This window comes from Gekko japonicus, unplaced genomic scaffold (assembly GCF_001447785.1).
Source record: "Gekko japonicus isolate JY-2015 unplaced genomic scaffold, Gekko_japonicus_V1.1 scaffold146, whole genome shotgun sequence".
NCBI lineage: Eukaryota > Metazoa > Chordata > Lepidosauria > Squamata > Gekkonidae > Gekko > Gekko japonicus.
In genome coordinates, this window is record NW_015167533.1 from 1,508,260 (window position 1) to 1,528,876 (window position 20,617).

The window sequence follows — 20,617 nt, forward strand, 5'->3', positions numbered from 1 at the left end:
AGGTTTATCAGCAGAAAGGATGTTAATTCACATCAGGCTGTCGTAATCCTGGGAGGTCTGGTGACAGTGCCTCTCGGTAGTAAAGCCAGGGCCTGTATTTAAGGAAGATGTATACGCAAGATGGAGGTATTTGTGTCATTACAGCTGCTCCTGCTTTATCACAAAGTATTTAAGGCTCACATTGTGAAGTGTAGGATAAGAGACCTAGACCCACCCATCCAAGAGTATCACCAATCAGGAGACCTCTTTGTTGGTGGTATTGCTTCTCAGAGTTTCAACATGAATCCCATAAAATTCACTGAATACCCCCGGTTTGCATTGGCGGATGAGCTCGTGTAAGCATTAATTATCTCTAAGTTAATTTTTACATTTCCTTTTCAGCTCCCTGGGCATTCTATTTTGGCAGCCATGTCCCATTATCATTTGAAAAATTAATCAAATGCCTTTATACTGTGGTTTCTTTGGCTTCTTGAGTTCTTCTGCCCTGATTTCTTTCTGTTTGCCTTCCTGTTACCACAGAAGTACATGTAAACCTGCCTTATTTCAGGTCAGGTTAGTGCTTCGCCAAACACAATATTCTCGTCTCTTTCTGGCAGTTGATTCTCATGGTCTGAAGCAGGGAAGGTTCTTTGCCAACACTGTTTCCTTGTGATCCTTTAAGTGGGTGAAGCAGAGATGGAATCCGGGACTCTCTGTATGCAAAGTGCTCTGCAGCTGAGTTGAAAGCCGTCCCCATGGGCATTCCAATCTCTACGATAGGTAGCGGTTTCCACTATTAGTAAATTCATTTTTTCCCACACATTCCTGGATGCATAACTAGGAAGTTTGTTACAGATCTTTCTGAGGCTGAATGAGGTTGTTGCTTAAATGATGCGATAACGTCCCAGGTTCTGGAAACTTGGAGGGGTTTGACATGTATGTTCCTTGGAGCTCCTCAAAAGAAGGGCAGCATACATAAGACATGCTTTTTAAAGTTTGTGCTATCCTTGTATCATTCATATCATGGCTAAAACAGAAGTCCTTTATAAATGATAATAAATAGCAATAAATATAATAAATGTATAATCATAAAGAATAAATGAAAATGGCGCAGAATACAATGCAATGGATGTAAAATATCTTTCTGATACACCGTTCAATGCAATTCTCATTCCAGTACCATACCTAAGCATTACCAGCACATGCTGGCCTTGGAATACGCTGTAAAGGAGATCAATGAAAATCCAGCAATCTTACCCAATGTCACCTTGGGCTTTCAAATCTACGACAGCTATTTCAGTGCTAAGCCGACTTATCATGCCATAATTCAACTGATGTCCACTCCAAAGTTGTCTGTTCCTAACTTCAAATGTGACGTCCAGAATAATCTGCTAGCCATCATTGGGGGATTGGACTCCAAGACCTCTCTCGATGTGGCAGCAATGCTGGACATCTATAAGATTCCACAGGTAAGGTGGCTGAATGTATGGGCATTTAACCCTTCTCTTATTCTTCCAGAATCATTTATCGGGTGGAAGAAGAAAATAAATGCATATATGTATTTATGATGGCTGAGTGTATGGGGGTTTGACACTTTTTAAAACATTCTGTTTATTCCTCCAGAATTAATTATTCAGTTGAAGAAAACAAAGCATTTAAAATATAGTTACATAGATTTTTTTCCCTCAACTACTTTGTCTGTTATTGCATGGGAAAGCAGCACATTATTATTTATTCCCATTCCAAAATCTGCTTTAGCTGATGTACGGCTTTGCTCCACTGATGAAGGATACAAATCCAGGACTCTCCTTCTACCAGATGTACCCTAATGAAGCCCTCCAGCATGCAGGGATTCTCTCCTTACTACTGCACTTCAAATGGACGTGGATTGGGGTCCTTGTTATGGATGATGACATGGGAGAAAGCATTGTGCGGACTGTACTTCCACTGTTTTCCAAGCATGGTGTCTGTTTTGCCTTCATACTTAGAAGCCCCAGATCAATGTTCCTCACAGAATATCAGGACATGGTTCAACAGGGTTCAGAAATATATGAAGAAATAATGAATAGCAAAGCCAACGTATTTGTGGCATTTGGCCATTCATACAGTATCAATGATCTGAGATGGTTGGCGTACCTGTCACACTGGGGACGTATCCCATGGAAAACAAAAGGTAAAGTGTGGATACTGACAGCCCAGATGGATTTCACTTCTTACGTTTATCAAAGGGATTGGGATACAGACATGATCCATGGCACTCTGGCCTTTGCCATACATTCCACTCATCTTCCAGGATTTCAGAAATTTGTTGAGAACAGAAACCCTTCCAACGCAAAAGGTGATGGTTTTATATGGAACTTCTGGCGCAATGCCTTTAACTGTGTATTCCCAAATCAAGTTCAGGGTGAAGTGATGGATGGTAATTGCACGGGGCAAGAGACGTTGGAAAGCCTTCATGGATCTTTTTTTGAAATCAGTATGACTAGCCACAGCTATAGTATTTACAATGCTGTCTATGCTGTGGCCCATGCTACACATGCCATGCACCAGACAAAGCACAGAACAACGGTAAAGCGTTTGACTCTTCTGGATCAAAACCAATGGCAGGTAAGAGCTTTGGATGCAAATTCAGTAGATCACCATTTTTTATAGATGGAAAATTGGGTTTGTATTTGCATACGAAACAATAGCTCAAAATTCTTTTGCTCATGTCCTTTTTTGCCTCCATCTGAAATTTCACTCAGCAGTCCCAGTTAACTTCCTTGTATAAGAGCTTGCCATAGATGTATTGCATGATGTTGTACTGATACTAATTTATACAGTACCTTCTCCTGCCCTCTCTGGGTCTGAAGGGGCGATCTCTCATTCTCTTGTTATCTGAAAGCAGGATAGGGCATCCCCATGAGAGCCAGTTTGGTGTAGTGGTTATGAGCATGGACTCTAATCTGGGAGAACCGGATTCGATTCCCGTCTCCTCCACATGCAGCTGCTGGTGTGACCTTGGGTCAGTTTCAAGTTCTTTCAGAGCTGTTCTCTCAGGGGCAGTTCTCAAAAGAGTTCTCTCAGCCCTACCTACCTCACAGGGGGTCAGTTATGGGGAGGGAAAGGGAAAGGAGATGGTAAGCTGCTCTGAGACTCCTTTGGGTAGTGAAGGGTGGGGTGTAAATCCAAGCTCCTCCTCCTCCTCTTCCTCCTCCTCCTCCTCTTCTGCTGCTCCTATATTGCAAGAATTCCCCCCCCCCCCCCCGCAAATAGCACTTCTCTCCATCCTCCTCTGCATCTCTCTCTGTGTCTGAGGAGTTAGTAGTTCTTGGGCTGTCAGACCATAACATGAAAAACAGACCACGATACTTCCTGAAGTTTTCCTTTAAGGAATGAAATACCTTTTGCCTTGAAGGTCTGAATCCCAGCAAGTTCGATGTGTGGATTTGTCTAGTACCATTGCAAGGGATGCAGCTGCAGTTTACATTTTCCTTATAGATTGTGATTTTGCCAGGATGGCAAGGGATAGGGGAAAAAAACATGGGAAGAGAGTGGGTTGGATCCAACCTTTTTTTTTTTTTGCTGGTAAAAAAGGGAAGGAAGGGATCTTTTCTGACCACCCAGAATGGTTCAGCTGAGGCTCATGGGACCTGGCTGGAGTTAAAGCCACATGGGTTGAAGGCTGAAGTAAGGAGGAAGAATTGGGCAAGGCTGAATGAAAGCTGGCTGGATCCAACCTGATAATGCTGGATGCTGTCGATCAAATCTTCCTTTAATCTTAGGAAGTCTCTCGTGCTTAGAGACAGTTCGCTAAGAACACCTTTGGTATACAAAGATACTTCTTCTTTTTTTGAGGGGTGAAATTTAGATCATGAAAATGAGTTGTGTTCAAGGGCTAATATCCTTTCCTAAAGGGCAGGAGCTTAGATTGGGGACCAACATGGATGCTTAAAATCATGGATCAAACAGAACATGCTCCTTTCACCTCTGATTCATTGATTTTGCAATGTTAAGCCTTATACTCTTTTTATAAACACACTAAGTAAAACCCAGCATTTTTAAAGGTGCCGTGGGTTAAGATACACACGAATGTACATGCAAATGCAGGGTAAACCATTTTATATGCACCTTTAAGACTAACTTTATTGTAGCATAAGCTTTTGAGAAGCACAGCTCTCTTCGTCAGATGCATGGAGGGTCTCCATGCATCTGACGAAGAGAGCTGTGTTTCTTGAAATATCATGCTACAATAAAATTTCTTAGTCCTAAAGGTGCTATTGGTTGTTTTTTTTTACTATTTTGCAACAACAGACTAACACGGCTAACTCCTCTGGATCTATGACCATGTTTATGCATTATACATTATACCATCACCACCAAATAAAGACAGCAGACACCAAAGTGTGGATTAAACGAGGTTGCATTAAATGGCTGATCTGCATCATTGTCACTCCATTAGCTAGGAGCAGTTTGTCAAACATAACCAGCATCACACCATATTTTATTTATTGTAGCCTCCACATTAACTCTGTTCCCTCCAGAGTGTGGTTGAGCAATAGGTGTGGTCGAAGCTGCTCAGTCAGTTAAAAAACAAACAAACCTGCCTGGCTCTTAATAGACAATCAGGTAATCACTTGGTGTGTCAACAGAATCTGGCAAATGGCTGACTAAGGGAGCAAGAGTGTCCCTCTGCCATTCCCATTGTCTTGTCATCAGTCTAACTAGAGATGTGAAGGCCTGGAAAAAAACCGAAAAAATTTGGGGGGAAAACAGTTTTTTTCCCTGAAGCCTTTTTGTTTTTTTCTGAAAAATTGGAAAAATTGAAAAAAGAAAAAAAAAACTGACTATGGAACATTTTATTTTAACATGATGAATAAAATATTTTAAGACAAAGTGTTTAAATATTTTCCAAATAATTTCCAATATATATATATATGGTATCAGATTGATCTAATTTCTGTGCACTGAGGACAAGAAAGTCCTAAGTTACAAACAGAACTCTCCAATGCAAGAACAAGATGCATTTCTCCCTTTAGGAGATGCGATTGTCAGAAGAAAATAAAAAAATCAGTTTTGTTTTTGCATGTGGGAGGGTATTCTGTTTGTACTAATTGTTTGGATACACTATATTTTTAATATGCTAGTTGTGATAATTTCATGCCAAGTAAAAATGTCCATACTCATATTTTATGTTCCTAAAGTAACAGAATGACTTTCAATCTAGAAAAGACAAAATAAATGTTAATGTAGCATTTTTTCAATTTTTCCGAAAATTTCCATTTTCCCCCGAAAAAACCCGGGTTTTTTTCTGAGCTTCAAAATTTCCAAGTCTAACTCTTCCAGTCATGTCTTGCACCACATTTGAGTAATAGTGGCTGCCCCACCAGTGTCCCTGGCTCAATCAGACTCAAGAATGAATTCATACAGATGGCGATGTGCTCAGAAAATGATTTACTGCATGCTTGTTTGCATGTTTGTTTTAGTCATTAAATTAGCTGTTGCAATGATTGGAAGCTCCTCAAAGGGAATTCTTGTGTTCCTGTCCTTGGTCATGTTGCCACAGTGCTGACTACTGTCATTTTCAAACTCTGAGTCATAAATTGTCACATTTTTTCCTGTCACTTCCCCACTGCTCTTCTCACCACCACTAAATGGGTTGTTTGTAAAAGTTCATTATGCCACTTCACTTGGTCATCATTCGTTATCATTTCTTGTGGCTGCAAATAAGACAGATGTCCTCAGCTGGAACTGTATAGTTTAAAAATGTAGGGCTCCATGGTACAGTTATGAAAGTGCTGTAAACCATCTGGCATCTTTCAAATATTTTCAGTACTGAGGGATTGACCTGCATCCTAATGCTTTGTGAATCAGTCAAATATATGTTAAAAAGAAAGTGATCTTTTATTTATTGAGACAACTCCTAATAGTTTGTGAACTCATCACTTGCCATATTGTATGCCATCAGGACCTGGAGGCTTACTGGTTTTTAAGTTCCCCAGTATGTCTAGAACTTCATCTCTGGTCCCCTCAATCTGACACAGTTCTTTAGGCTTCCTTCCAGAAAATAGTGGCTGTGGCATGGGTATGTGCCCCACACTTTCCACAGTTAACATAGATGCAAAGAATTCATGCCATCTCTCTGCCATCTCTCCATCTTCCTTTAGCAATCCTTTTACTCCTTGGTCATCCATATGGTGAACTGCTTCTCTGGCTGGTTTCCTGTTCTGAATATATTTAAAGAAATATTTAATGTTTGTCTTGATGCTTTTGGCAATTCAGTTCTCAAATTATCTTTACACATGCCTTATTGTAAACTTCTTTTAATGTAGCCTTTGGTCCCTTCTGTTCAATTCATTGGGGCAGACCTTCCACTTTTTAGAAGAATATTTTGTTGCTTTTTATGGCATCTTTGCCTTGCATTGTTAAACATGCAGGCACTATTTTGGACTTGGCCGTACCTTTCCTAACCAGGGGAACACATCCTATGTTGGCTTCATTTAGCATGCTTTTCAAGAGCTTTCAAGCATTAGGGCTTTTATTCGCATGCATTTATCTTCAGATTCTGTTTAACTATTCCCTTCATTTTTTTTTTTTTGTAAAGTTCCCTCTTTTGAACTCAAAAGTTACTGTTTGGGACTTTGGGGTAACCTTCCAGAGACATGAATGTTGACCTTAATAGCATTGTGGTCTCTGTTTCTAACTGATGCAAAACATGTACATTCTCACCAAGTCAGAACCAAGTCCAGGATCACTACCCCTGTGGGTGGCTCTGTGACCAACTGTTCCAGTGTACAATCTCATTTCTGCAGCCTGATTTGATCACATGTTTATCCAGTCAATGTGAGGGTAGTTAAACTCTCACAGTATCACAACATTATCTGCTTTAGACACCTCTCTTATTCAAGGGCAGTTCTCGGGAGAGCTGTCTCAGCCCCACCTACTTCACAGAGGGTCTGCTGTGGGAGGGGGGGGGAAAGAGATTGTAAACCACTCTGATACTCCTCTGGGTAGTGTAGAGCAGGGTGTAAATCCAGTCTCCTCCTCCTCATTCTGCATTTCAACATCAGCCTCAAGGTTTTGATCAGGTTTTGATTTGGGCAGTAGTACACCTCTATTTTTAAGTAAACCTTAAGGCCCAGTATTTCCACCCATATAACTCCTGTTCATCCCCATAATGTTTTCTAACTTATTTGAGTCTATGTCATGTTTGACCTCCACAAACACATCCCTTCTTGGCTCAGAGGTTTATGGCATAGGTGTCTAGCTATAACACACTGCTGCCTTCATAAATGTAATTCTGAAAGATCCAATATATCCAAGTCCAATTGCTGCATTTCTAAAATCTTGTTTTTCCACCTAGCTCCACTATTTCCTTAGAAATATTGAATTTAACAACAGTGCTGGGGAAAAAATTTCATTGAACAAGAATGGGGAGTTAATAGCTGGATTTGATATTGAGAACTGGATTATTTCCTCAAACCAATCCTTTCACAGAGTGAAACTTGGCAGGATGGATCTCCAGGATCCCCAGGCTCATTTCCAACAAGCATTCACCATCAATGATAAAGACATCATATGGCCACAATGGTTTAACCAGGTAGGATCCAGTGGCCCAAAGTTCAAAGCATCTTTTAGTTATGAATTAGCATTGAATTGCAGACCTTTCACACTGGTGAAAAAGGGACAGACAGGTCCCCTTTGACCACCCCCAAAAGCTATTAGGGGCTTTATGGGACCTGTCTGAAAAAAGCCATATGACACCAGAATGATAGTAATGAGGAGAACTGGGTGAGATTAAGTGAAAAAGCCCACGTGATGCCACCTCTGTTGTGTGAGCTAATTCCACTGAGCACTAGCGAGCAACTAGAAAACAGTACTGAGCCGTTATAAAAACTATGTTTGATTTGATTTGGTTGGAACTCATACAGCAATGGAAGTTCTAGTCTTTTTTTCTGGAACATTTGTATAATTTAATTAGGCCTTTATTATTTGGAAAATTTAGATGATTAACTCATATGGACATTACTGTTTATTTCATATTAGTTAATTTATTTAAACAGTTATATCTCACCTTCCTTTGTGGTTCAAGGCAGCTTGCGACGATAATCAAAAACAAGATAATAGTTAACCTACATAAAATAATTATTTGATTATTTTTACTTGGGCAACATCAATTATCCAAGCATTTTGAGTGATGTAACAGATGAGGATTCAGAAATTTGTCCTTGACCATGTACAGCTTTTTAAATTCTCTCCTTATTATGGATACAGTATCACTTATTATGAGTACTTCATAAATATTTTATGAATTGTCAGCTGGCCCAGCCGACATGATTCCAGCATTTCAAATATGACTGTGGTAGAATAGTAGGAAGTAGTGCATAAGTGTATCTTAAACAAATAAACACATGAAAGAATGAATTCCTCTCTAAACAATCCCTCTAATCTTTTCGTTGCTCATTAGACAAAGCCAAGTTCTGTATGTAGTAAGAATTGCCACCCTGGCTATAGCAAGATAGTGAAAGAGGGGGAACCATTTTGTTGTTACACTTGCCTGCCATGTCCGTATGGAAAGATATCGGACCAAAAGGGTAAGAAATATACTTATTTATTGTTGCTATGTATGAAATAAACTCTGATTCATATATCTCACCAGAATTAAATAGCCACAGAAACAACATGACTCTCAGGAAAAAAATAGAAGGAGATAGCGTCCTCTGTTTACTATGGGAAAATCTCATTTTTCTTTGAATTTTTTATGTATATATGGTACTGCACTTAATATCATGACCCTTTCCCTCATATAAACCCACTCTCTTCCCTGCCCCCAAACAGTCTAGGTGAGACAGGGAGGTATAAACATGAAGGGAGAAACCAAGAAATAAAACAGAAAAGAATGAATGGGAGGGGGAGGCTAACCTTATCCAAACAATGCATTTTAAAATGTGTTCTATGCTGTATTTTATCTACGCCAATAAAGGTTGATTGACTGACTGACCTTATCCAAACAGATAAAATAAACTGTCTTTTATGTTTCACAAAACCTCTAAAAATGTAGTCCAAAATCCATTATATTTCGCGTCTGTACCCTATCTATGAAAAACGTTTTTTGCCCAATCCCTGCCAAAAACATTGTTGAGCTTCCTAAAAATACACTGTTGTCATGCAGCCTCCAACCAGAAAGGTGTGAAAAATGAAAATGTCATTGCCAACTGATTCAGGTTTTGAACTTCGATTGAAGGTTCTGTGAGGATGGGGTGGGTGAAAGCTGCTGAGAAGCAGCTAATCTGATGATAATTCACTGACTGTAGACCCTATCCTGATGACATAATGGTGGACATTTCTACTGATCTGATTTAAACACCACTGTGTAGTTCAATTTGGTGTATCTTTGAAAGCTGGTTGGAATCTAGAATGGAAAATGTGGACTAATTCCTTGAATAGGGTGGATCACTAGACACAATTAAGTGGGGCTCTTTGATCTCAGTTTCTTTTGCCATTACTCCCTTCATCTACAAAGTTTGAACTTCATCAGGCTGTGAAAGATCACTATGTAATAAATGGCTATTCTTATCCTCACATCTCTGCTACAGTTCAGAGGATCAATACTGGACAAAGCCTTTTCTTCTTTGAGTGAAAAACTTTGAATCTGCATAAAGAATAGCGAACAAATTTTCGTAATAGTTATGAGATTTTACACCAATATGCATAAAAACACCTTTTCATTTTCAGACCTTGATGATTGCTATCAGTGTTCAGAGGAAAAGTATCCGAGCAAAAACCAGGATTTGTGTATTCCCAAGAACATCAGCTTTCTTTCGTACGAAGAACCATTGGGGATGAGTTTAGCTTTTTTTGCTCTTTCGTTCTCCTTGATCACTTCTCTGATTCTCAGAACATTTAAGAAATTTCAAAGTACTCCCATCGTCAAAGCCAACAATCGGAGCCTCACCTACATTCTTCTCATCTCTCTTCTGCTCTGCTTCCTTTGCACTTTGCTGTTCATTGGCCGCCCAGAGAATGTGACCTGTCTGCTCCGCCAAACGGCCTTCGGCATCATTTTTTCTGTGGCTATTTCTTGTGTGCTGGCCAAAACAATTACTGTGGTGCTGGCTTTCATGGCCACCAGGCCAGGATCCAGGAAGAGGAAATGGGTGCGTGAAAGTCTGGCCAATTCAACTGTGTTTTCCTGTTCCCTCATGCAAGCAGGCATTTGTACTTTCTGGCTAGCCATGTCTCCTCCATTCCCGGATGCTGACATGCACTCTGTGACTGAAGAAATTGTCCTAGAATGTAATGAAGGGTCTGTGATCCTGTTTTGCTGTGTCTTGGCTTACATGGGATTCCTGGCCCTTTTGAGCTTCACTGTGGCTTTCTTTGCTAGGAAACTCCCCGATGCTTTCAATGAAGCCAAATTCATCACCTTCAGCATGCTGGTCTTTTGCAGTGTGTGGTTATCCTTTGTTCCAGCCTACTTGAGCACAAAGGGAAAATATATGGTGGCTGTGGAAATCTTCTCCATCTTAGCTTCCAGTGCTGGGATGCTGAGTTTAATTTTTTTCCCTAAATGCTTTATAATTTTGTTGAGGCCTGAGTTAAACAAAAAGGAAATATTAATAAGGGGTAAAGCACAAAGTACACAAGTGTAATTTGCTTTCTACAGTAATTGAAAGATATGTCAGCACACATTAGAATAGAATGTCTCTGAGATTTTCCCGTTCAGTCATTGCCTGGCCAGTGCTGTAGCTGGCTTGATAAGTGGAGTCTACTTGGATCACTGATTCACCCCACCTGTGGCTTTCCTTTCCACTGCACATATGCACCCCACTTTTGGCTTGGCTTACACTTATATTTATTTTTTTATTTATACATTCAACTTATATACTGCTCTAATCCTTGACGGGTCTCTGAGCGGTTTACATATTAGGCAGTATGCTTGTTGTTTCCAGTATCCCACAGATGGTAACCAGTTCACTAAACACCTTCCTAATCACACTCTTCTGTACTGCTTTGTGGTTAATCTTTGGCTTTCGATATCTGGCTCCTTTTGAGCCCAACTGGCCACCAACCAGCTGTCCTGACTCTGCCAGACCGTTCCTCAGCCCTCTCTTAACCACCTCTCCCAGTTCCTTTAGGAGCAATGTATTTGAGTGTTTGTGACAACTGATGTGTTTAACCTTTCACCAGTATGATCACTGTACTCTTTCCTTTAGAGGGACTCAGTAATCCAGACTATTCAGCCCCAGTTATCTGTGCTATTAGACTGTTCACACAGAGCTATAGAGGTCTGCTTCCTCCCCAGAGCTCCTCAGTTATTTGACCGCTCTCTGCTAACTCCACTGATCAACCCCCCTCCAACTGTCAGCTCCCAATTGTCAGTTAGGTCCGTTTTCTGTCACTCATGGAGTGCTCCAGCCAAAAGGCCCCCTCCCCTCTTGGTCATGTGACTCAGCAGGGATCTATCTCAAAATTCTGCTGGTCCCAGATTTTCATTTCCATCACACACTGCCACCACTCTGGTTCCAGGCCCCCTTGAGAAGTCCTAGAGCACCCTCCCAACACCTTCTGACCTCCCTTTTGGCCAAATAATAGGCAGGAGGATCAGGCAGAGTGTACAATGGAAATAGTTTATTTTATAGGAGGTCAAACAACAAGGTGCAGAAGAATAACAGTAAGTGGGTGAAAAGAAAAGAAATCAAATGCCCTAACACGTCTAAATATATACTGTCCCTAGCTCACTACTCCAAGTGGCACTAGACTACTCACCCTTCCCTCAGGATGAGGGTCTCTTCCCCACAGCAACCTCTCCTCGCCCTGTTCCCTGGGAAGAAGAAGAACATTTTCTGCTGCACCAGATGTTTTATTCCAAGCCCTCCTCTTTTCCTGTTGGTCAGTTTTGGCTCCAAAACCTCTCAGGGGCTTCTGGGAGTTGTAGGCCCAGCCTCACCTACTGCTGGCCAGGCTCCCTGGGCCTACTAGGTCTCTGGTGGCACAGCCCAGATCATGACAACCCCATCTATGGTTTTCCTTTCCACAGCACATATGCATCCAGTAATGAACCAGTGGTACTAATTTCAGCATCGTTGGGAGCCTCACTTGGTATTAAGTTTTATTTTTATCGTTGTTTTATTGTGATTTCTTGTCTCATTAGTGCAACTTTTATTGCAGGTGCCTTCGATCTTGCTTTGTGGAAGACACGGAGAGTAAATAAATAAATGTTGCATTTTTTGATTTTTTTGTTGTTGCTAAAAGATTGTCCAGTTCAGGAGACCCTGGAGCTAATTCATCTCCAATTGAAGGATATTTGCTAATGGATAATAATCCAGGAAGGCTTTCTTCATGAGGCATTTACAGAAAAATGTTGCTAACAGATAAGAAAAGCAGTAGAAAATAGAAATATCTGCAAACAGTGCTGGAAAATAAAGAATTTGAAATCAAAACTTTGTACTCAATTAATTGTTTATTTCAATACAAAATCAGCTTTGAAAATCCAGCAATTATAACAAGAGAAGAAATTGGGGGGAGGGATAAAATAAAGGGATAAAACTGTAAGGGGACCATGCAGTGCAACGGGGATCTAACATTGAGCACAAATTGTGGAGTGGCAAAGAGATACTTTCCGATGACAGAGAGGCAATTTCTGGACTTCAAGCAGGCATCTTCATATTCCACACACCTTAAGGCAAAAATTCACAACTTTATTAGTTGACTCCTGGGAAACATCTGCAGGAAGGAGAGAGATATATAGCTGTTCAGATCTTCCTGGTAAAATTGACAGAATTGGAGCTATATATTGTGAATGGATGTCATTGTAAAATGGGCAGTGCAGCAGAATGTGTTGAATACTCTACTTTCCCTGCATTACATGGGCAGAGCCATTGAGAGTGTAGGACACAATGGGATCTGCCTTTCAGGAGTGCCGAGGGTAGTATGTTAAAGTATGTGAGAGTAAAGATTCTCTGATAGTTGGAGATTGTGATGGATCTGAGGTAATCTCCTGGTTGAAAGCATTTAGTATATCGGAGAATAATTGGATATTTCCATGTCTATGTTCTGTCCAATTGTAGAGCTTGATCCCAGAGATACTGTTGCATTAACTTTTTGGTGCCGAAGGCTCAGTAAGACTTTGGTGGGGGGAGGCTAGTCTCTTGGAGTTTTCCTCTTTGCAGTTTGCCAATCTGATCAGTGGCTATCATCAAGGGTCAAGAGGGCTAGGCCCCATGGATCAAAGGCAAGTTTTAACCACTAGGTGGCTGCAATGAGCCACATATGGGTCTCCAAGGAGATCATAGCAAACTTTAATCTAAGGAAGGCATTTGGGATGCATTGCGGGACTCCAAGGACTGATCACAAGAACTTGAATTGTGCTGCTTCCAGTGAGCATCTGTCTTTAAAGAAAGAGTTGAGAGCCATATAGGAGCTGAATACAACCTTTCCTTGGAATACCTTGATTGCTGCAGGGTCAAAAAAAGCTCGTTTTGTAAAGTAGAATCTGAATGGCAGAGGATGCAGGGCTGACTCTGAACATGTGCCAAGGGCAGAGTTTCCCAGTCACTCCTGCCTTCCCTTCTTCATCAGTGAGTGACAACCGGCAGGTTTTTGAAACACAGTCTGCTCCCTTAAACAAGCAATATTTTATTACAAGCAGATTATCACACTAGATGACAGGACAAGGGAAAATGGATTTCATATCTACTAGCGTCAGCAGACATAACAAAAAAAATGGAAATCATATTTCTAAACTGATGTTAACAATGCTGACAACCTCCACATCTCCCTCCATGAATTTTTGTGGCGCAAATGATGATTCTTCCCCCCCCCCCATTATGCAGGGAAATAAACAAAAGTCCGCATGGTCAAAGCAATGGTATTCCCAGTAGTCATGTATGGCTGCGAGAGTTGGACTATATGGAAGGCCGAGCGCCGAAGAATAGATTCTTTTGAACTATGGTGCTGGAGAAGACTCTTGAGAGTCCCTTGGACTGCAAGAAGATCAAATCAGTCAATCCTAAAAGAAATCAACCCTGACCGTTCCCTGGAAGGCCAGCTAATGAAACTGAAGCTCAAATACTTTGGCCACCAAATGAGAAGGGAACACTCACTGGAGAAGACCCTGATGCTGGGAAAGATTGAAGGTCAAAGAAGACGGGGACGGCAAAGGATGAGATGGTTAGACAGTGTCATTGATGCAACGAACATGAAATTGAACCAACTTCAGAGGACGGCGGAAGACAGGAGGGCCTGGCGGGAGCTGGTCCATGGGGGCGCGAAGAGTCGGACTCGACTGTGCGACTGAACAACAACAAAACTGGATGTGCAGATCATCTAAACCCTCCCTGCTTTAACTGTCTGAAAGTTCCTTAACAAATCCAGAATTACAGAGTCCTCTCCCTCATGGGATGGTGAACTCTATCTCCAAGGGGGCAGGGCTGGGTGCTTATGTAGTCAGTGGCAGGCTGCTCAGAAGCATGGGATGCTAATCTCATGGACTGAGGTGGTGCCAGCTTAAAATAAAGCAAGGGATTGTGGGCTGAGATGTGTCTCAATTTCAACCCCCATCTGATATTCTGGACTGATGGCATCACTGAAACTCAGGGGCATGGTGTAATGGAGAAATCCCAATTGCTTTCACCTATGCATTCCAACTTCGATGGTGACCCAAAATGGAGAACTAGGTCTTCAGAACTTTAGCTTTCTTGTGGGAAGTTCTGTCCGTTATTGGAAATAAGTACTTGTGAGACATGTGCCCTGTTAGTTTTCAGCTTGAAGCAGCACATTGAGGTTCCTAATCACAGATAGCTTTCATTCACGAGAAAGCTATGGTAGGATAGAGCACCCAGCTACCAATAAATCTACTCTGGGCTAAAAAGTCTAACTTTGGATTGCCTTATAATTCTAGCTTTTATGGAGCCCTTATTTCAAGGATTTCTCTGCATTTCCTCCAGGTGATTCACTGTCCTACCATCATGGCCAGAAGTTGTCCACTTTTGACCATGATCAGGACCTTTATGTGTAGAACTGCGCAGCCCCACCCTTGGGCACTTTGTGGTTCAAGAGCTGTCATTTGTCCAACCTTAATGGCTTCTACCTTGGTGGGGGTCAATGACATTAACTTGGCTGCTTGGAAAGGCTCTACTATATCCTAAAGAAAAGTGAGATGAAAACACACAGCTTCTGAGACCCAAGATGACCAGTGATCTGTTGCCATTCTGGCACTTGGTCACTGCAATGACGATGTAGGTTGGCTGCCCAATTCATTTTAAAAATTGATTATATTGTGAAGAGAGTTCAGAATCTGGGATTGGTTTAGTGGGGAACTGGGGTACAATGGGACAATTGTTTGTGCAAACAAATCTAAACCAGTTTCCTGCTTGTTTACCCTGTCATGTCATGGCTACAAAATATCTCACAAATTTTGTACCACTCTCACAAAAATACTGTGGACTGTCAATACAGTCTGAGACCTATGTCTATAATGAAAATAGGTTGTATTTGTAGTAGTTTGGTGTAGTGGTTAGGAAACCAGACTCCAGTCTGGGAGAACCAGGTTTGATTCCCCCCTCCTCCACATGCAGCTGCTGATGTGATCTTGGGCCATAGTCATAAATTCTTTTTGAGCTGTTCTCTCAAGAGCAGTGCTCAAAAGAGCTCTCTCAGCCCCACCTACCTCACAGGTTGTCTGTTTTGGGGACAGGAAGGGAAGGAGATTGTAAGCTGCTATAAGCCTTCTTTGGGTAGTGAAGGGCGGGATATAAATCCCATCTCTTCTTTGTCATTTTAGTTAGGGCCAGGATTGATGGTTTCTAGTACAGTTGGCTAGACTAGCAAGATGCAAACTAAAAAAAATTTCAGAAAAATCTCCATTGCTTGGTACCCCTTATTTTTTTATGTTTTAAAATGGCCCATTATCTGAAACCATTATGGATTAGAAAGTTACTCTTCCCCAAGTGCCATTTAAAAAGGGTTTAAAAATGAGACAGCTCCTGCCTTTCCCTCATGTTCCTCCACTGGGTCATAAGCCTAAATTACTATCTGCACCAGGGTGGGGCAGTTTGGTCACTTAAGTCAAAGAAAAGGAATATACACTACTTGAGAGCAACACAACGACTGAGGGAAACTAAAAGGTTTTGGCTGAAAAAACTGCCTGTGAGTTGGGAAGTGACTGGGACCTGTCATCAACCCACTTACTCAAGGATAATCTCTTTCCATATGAAGAAGAAGAAGAGGAGGAGGAGGAGGAGGAGGAGGAGGAGGAGGAAGAGGAGGAGGAAATTGGATTGATATATATGTTCATGTGTGCCAACTATTTTCAGCCACCTACTGGCTTTTCCTTCACAAGATATCCCACATTACCAGCAAGACCCTGTTACTGTTCTATTCTAGCTTTTATACAGACGTTTGGAATGCTTTGGAAGTGAGAAGGTGCCATCACTAGAAAGCTTCAGATATGTATTGCAGAACCATTCCATTTTCTAGGGCTTTTAGTAGTGCATAAACTGCAGGAACGTTTTAGGGAGCATTATTTGGGATTTTACTTTGTAGGTCCCAGCTTCCTTCAGCCATATTTTCTTCTGGAATTCCAGTGGGAACCCCAACTTTGATCATTATCTTCCCCTTCAATAAGAAAAGGGCCATTATTTAATTTGCCACTTGACCAAATCCCTATGGACTTTCAGTGTGTTCCTATAAAACTAATTACAGGGATGGTGAAAGTTGGTCCAAATATGCCTCATCACAACTACAAATGAGACCAGTGACTACAAATAGGCTAGACTAGATCCATCAGTCTGATCCCTGAGAATTTACATTTGAAAATTTGGGCTTCAGTTTTATCAGCAGAATGTAAATTCCTATCAGGCTGTTGTAATCCTCAGAGGTCTGGTGACAGTGCCTGTCGACAGTAAAACCAGGGCCTGTATTTAAGGAAGATGGAGGTATTTGTGTTATTACAGCTGCTCCTGCTTTATCACAAAGTATTTAATGCTCACATTGTGAAGTGTAGGATTAGAAACCTAGAACCACCCATCCAAGAGTATCAGCAATCAGGAGACCTCTTTGTTGGTGCTATTGCTTCTCAGAGTTTCAACATCAATCCCATAGAATTCACTGAATACCCCCGATTTGCATTGGCGGATGAGCTCGCGTAAGCATTAATGATCTCTAAGTTAATTTTTACATTTCCTTTTCAGCTCCCTGGGTGTTCGGTTTTGGCAGCAATGGCCCATTACCATTCTAAAAATTAATCAAATGCCTTTGAGTTAATACACTGTGGTTTCCTTTGTCTGCTTGAGTTCTTCTTGTGGCTACTCTTATGTCCATTTCTGCCCTGATTTCCTTCTGCCTGCCTTCCTGTTACCACAGAAGGACATGTGAACCTGCCTTCTATCAGGTCAGGTTAGTGCTTCACAAAACACAATATTCTCGTCTCTTTCTGGCAGCAGATTCCCATGGTTTGCAGCGAGGAAGGTTCCTTACCAACACTGTTTCCTTGTGATCCTTTAAGTGGTTGTAGCAGAGATGGAATCTGGGACTTTCTGTATGCAAAGTGCTCTGCAGCTGAGTTGAAAGCCGTCCCCATGGGCTTTCCAATCTCTAGGATAGGTAGTGGTTTCCACTATTAGTAAATTCATTTTGAACAGTCTTTCTTTTGCACATATTCCTGGATGCATAACTAGGAAGCATGTTTCAGATCTTTCCTGAGGCTGAATGAGGTTGTTAAATGATGCAATAACATCTCAGGTTCTGGAAGCTCGGGCAGGGGTTCATATGAATGTTCCTTGGAGCTTCTCAAAAGAAGGGCAGTATACAAAAGACAATGCTTTTTAAAGTTGGTGCTATCCTTGTATCTCAGATCTTTCCTGAGGCTGAATGAGGTTGTTAAATGATGCAATAACATCTCAGGTTCTGGAAGCTCGGGCAGGGGTTCATATGAATGTTCCTTGGAGCTTCTCAAAAGAAGAGCAGTATACAAAAGACAATGCTTTTTAAAGTTGGTGCTATCCTTGTATCAATCATATCGTGGCTCAATTGGTGTAAAATATCTTTCTGATACAGCTCCTCAAAAGAAGGGCAGCATACATAAGACATGCTTTTTAAAGTTTGTGCTATCCTTGTATCATTCATATCATGGCTAAAACAGAAGTCCTTTATAAATGATAATAAATAGCAATAAATATAATAAATGTATAATCATAAAGAATAAATGAAAATGGCGCAGAATACAATGCAATGGATGTAAAATATCTTTCTGATACAGCGTTCAATGCAATTCTCATTCCAGTACCATACCTAAGCATTACCAGCACATGCTGGCCTTGGAATACGCTGTAAAGGAGATCAATGAAAATCCAGCAATCTTACCCAATGTCACCTTGGGCTTTCAAATCTACGACAGCTATTTCAGTGCTAAGCCGACTTATCATGCCATAATTCAACTGATGTCCACTCCAAAGTTGTCTGTTCCTAACTTCAAATGTGACGTCCAGAATAATCTGCTAGCCATCATAGGGGGATTGGACTCCAAGACCTCTCTCGATGTGGCAGCAATGCTGGGCATCTATAAGATTCCACAGGTAAGGTGGAAAAGTGTATGGGCATTTAACCCTTCTCTTATTCTTCCAGAATCATTTATCGGGTGGAAGAAGAAAATAAATGCATATATGTATTTATGATGGCTGAGTGTATGGGGGTTTGACACTTTTTATAACATTCTGTTTATTCCTCCAGAATTAATTATTCAGTTGAAGAAAACAAAGCATTTAAAATATAGTTACATAGATGTTTTTTTCTCAACTGCTTTGTCTGTTATTGCATGGGAAAGCAGCACATTATTATTTATTCCCATTCCAAAATCTTTAGCTGATGTACGGTTTTGCTCCACTGATGAAGGATAAAAATCCAGGACTCTCCTTCTACCAGATGTACCCTAATGAAGCCCTCCAGCATGCAGGGATTCTCTCCTTACTACTGCACTTCAAATGGACGTGGATTGGGGTCCTTGTTATGGATGATGACATGGGAGAAAGCATTGTGCGGACTGTACTTCCACTGTTTTCCAAGCATGGTGTCTGTTTTGCCTTCATACGTAGAGGGAACACATCCTATGTTGGCTTCATTTAGCATGCTTTTCAAGAGCTTTCAAGCATTAGGGCTTTTATTCGCATGCATTTATCTTCAGATTCTGTTTAACTATTCCCTTCATTTTTTTTTTTTTGTAAAGTTCCCTCTTTTGAACTCAAAAGTTACTGTTTGGGACTTTGGGGTAACCTTCCAGAGACATGAATGTTGACCTTAATAGCATTGTGGTCTCTGTTTCTAACTGATGCAAAACATGTACATTCTCACCAAGTCAGAACCAAGTCCAGGATCACTACCCCTGTGGGTGGCTCTGTGACCAACTGTTCCAGTGTACAGTCATTCATAATGTCTAGAAATCTCATTTCTGCAGCCTGATTTGAGCACGTTTATCCAGTCAATGTGAGGGTAGTTAAAGTCTCACAGTATCACAACATTATCTGCTTTAGACACCTCTCTTATTCAAGGGCAGTTCTCGGGAGAGCTGTCTCAGCCCCACCTACTTCACAGAGGGTCTGCTGTGGGAGGGGGGGGGAAAGAGATTGTAAACCACTCTGATACTCCTCTGGGTAGTGTAGAGCAGGGTGTAAATCCAGTCTCCTCCTCCTCATTCTGCATTTCAACATCAGCCTCAAGGTTTTGATCAGGTTTTGATTTGGGCAGTAGTACACCTCTATTTTTAAGTAAACCTTAAGGCCCAGTATTTCCACCCATATAACTCCTGTTCATCCCCATAATGTTTTCTAACTTATTTGAGTCTATGTCATGTTTGACCTCCACAAACACATCCCTTCTTGGCTCAGAGGTTTATGGCATAGGTGTCTAGCTATAACACACTGCTGCCTTCATAAATGTAATTCTGAAAGATCCAATATATCAAAGTCCAATTGCTGCATTTCTAAAATCTTGCTTTTCCACCTAGCTCCACTATTTCCTTAGAAATATTGAATTTAACAACAGTGCTGGGGAAAAAATTTCATTGAACGAGAACGGGGAGTTAATAGCTGGATTTGACATTGAGAACTGGATTATTTCCTCAAACCAATCCTTTCACAGAGTGAAACTTGGCAGGATGGATCTCCAGGATCCCCATGTTCATTTCCAACAAGCATTCACCATCAATGATAAAGACATCACATGGCCAGACTGGTTTAACCAGGTAGGATCCAGTGGCCCAAAGTTCAAAGCATCTTTTAGTTATGAATTAGCATTGAATTGCAGACCTTTCACACTGGTGAAAAAGGGACAGACAGGTCCCCTTTGACCACCCCCAAAAGCTATTAGGGGCTTCATGGGACCTGTCTGAAAAAAGCCATATGGCACCAGAATGATAGTAATGAGGAGAACTGGGTGAGAATGAGTGAAAAAGCCCACTTGATGCCTCATTTGTTGTACAAAGAAATTTTACTGGACTGTAGCGAGCAACTAGAAAACAGTAATTGGCTGTTAGAAAACAATATTTGGTTTAATTAAGAACATAAGAACATAAGAGACGCCAATGTTGGATCAGGCCAAAGGCCCATCCAGTCCAACACTCTGTGTCACACAGTGGCCAGAAATACCAGGTGCCATCAGGAGGTCC

The 20,617-nt window shown here is 41.2% G+C and overlaps 2 protein-coding genes across 2 annotated transcripts in view; both read left to right on the top strand.

Annotated features, from left to right (window-relative positions):
• Window positions 1–120: 120 nt before the first annotated feature.
• On the top strand, window positions 121–10,610 carry LOC107112334 (vomeronasal type-2 receptor 26-like). The gene is made up of 6 exons (XM_015413455.1): window positions 121–335; window positions 1,157–1,448; window positions 1,738–2,586; window positions 7,322–7,558; window positions 8,426–8,552; window positions 9,694–10,610. Exons 1-6 carry the CDS (start codon window positions 121–123, stop codon window positions 10,608–10,610), a joined length of 2,637 nt encoding a protein of 878 aa, XP_015268941.1.
• A 6,279-nt stretch (window positions 10,611–16,889) lies between these two features.
• LOC107112335 (vomeronasal type-2 receptor 26-like) overlaps window positions 16,890–20,617 on the top strand; it is a 6,779-nt gene continuing 3,051 nt past the window's right edge. Inside the window, exons 1-3 of the mRNA XM_015413456.1 lie at window positions 16,890–17,104; window positions 18,242–18,533; window positions 19,958–20,194. Of these exons, the coding sequence (XP_015268942.1) occupies window positions 16,890–17,104; window positions 18,242–18,533; window positions 19,958–20,194 (744 nt within the window). The remainder of the gene's footprint in view (window positions 17,105–18,241; window positions 18,534–19,957; window positions 20,195–20,617) is intronic.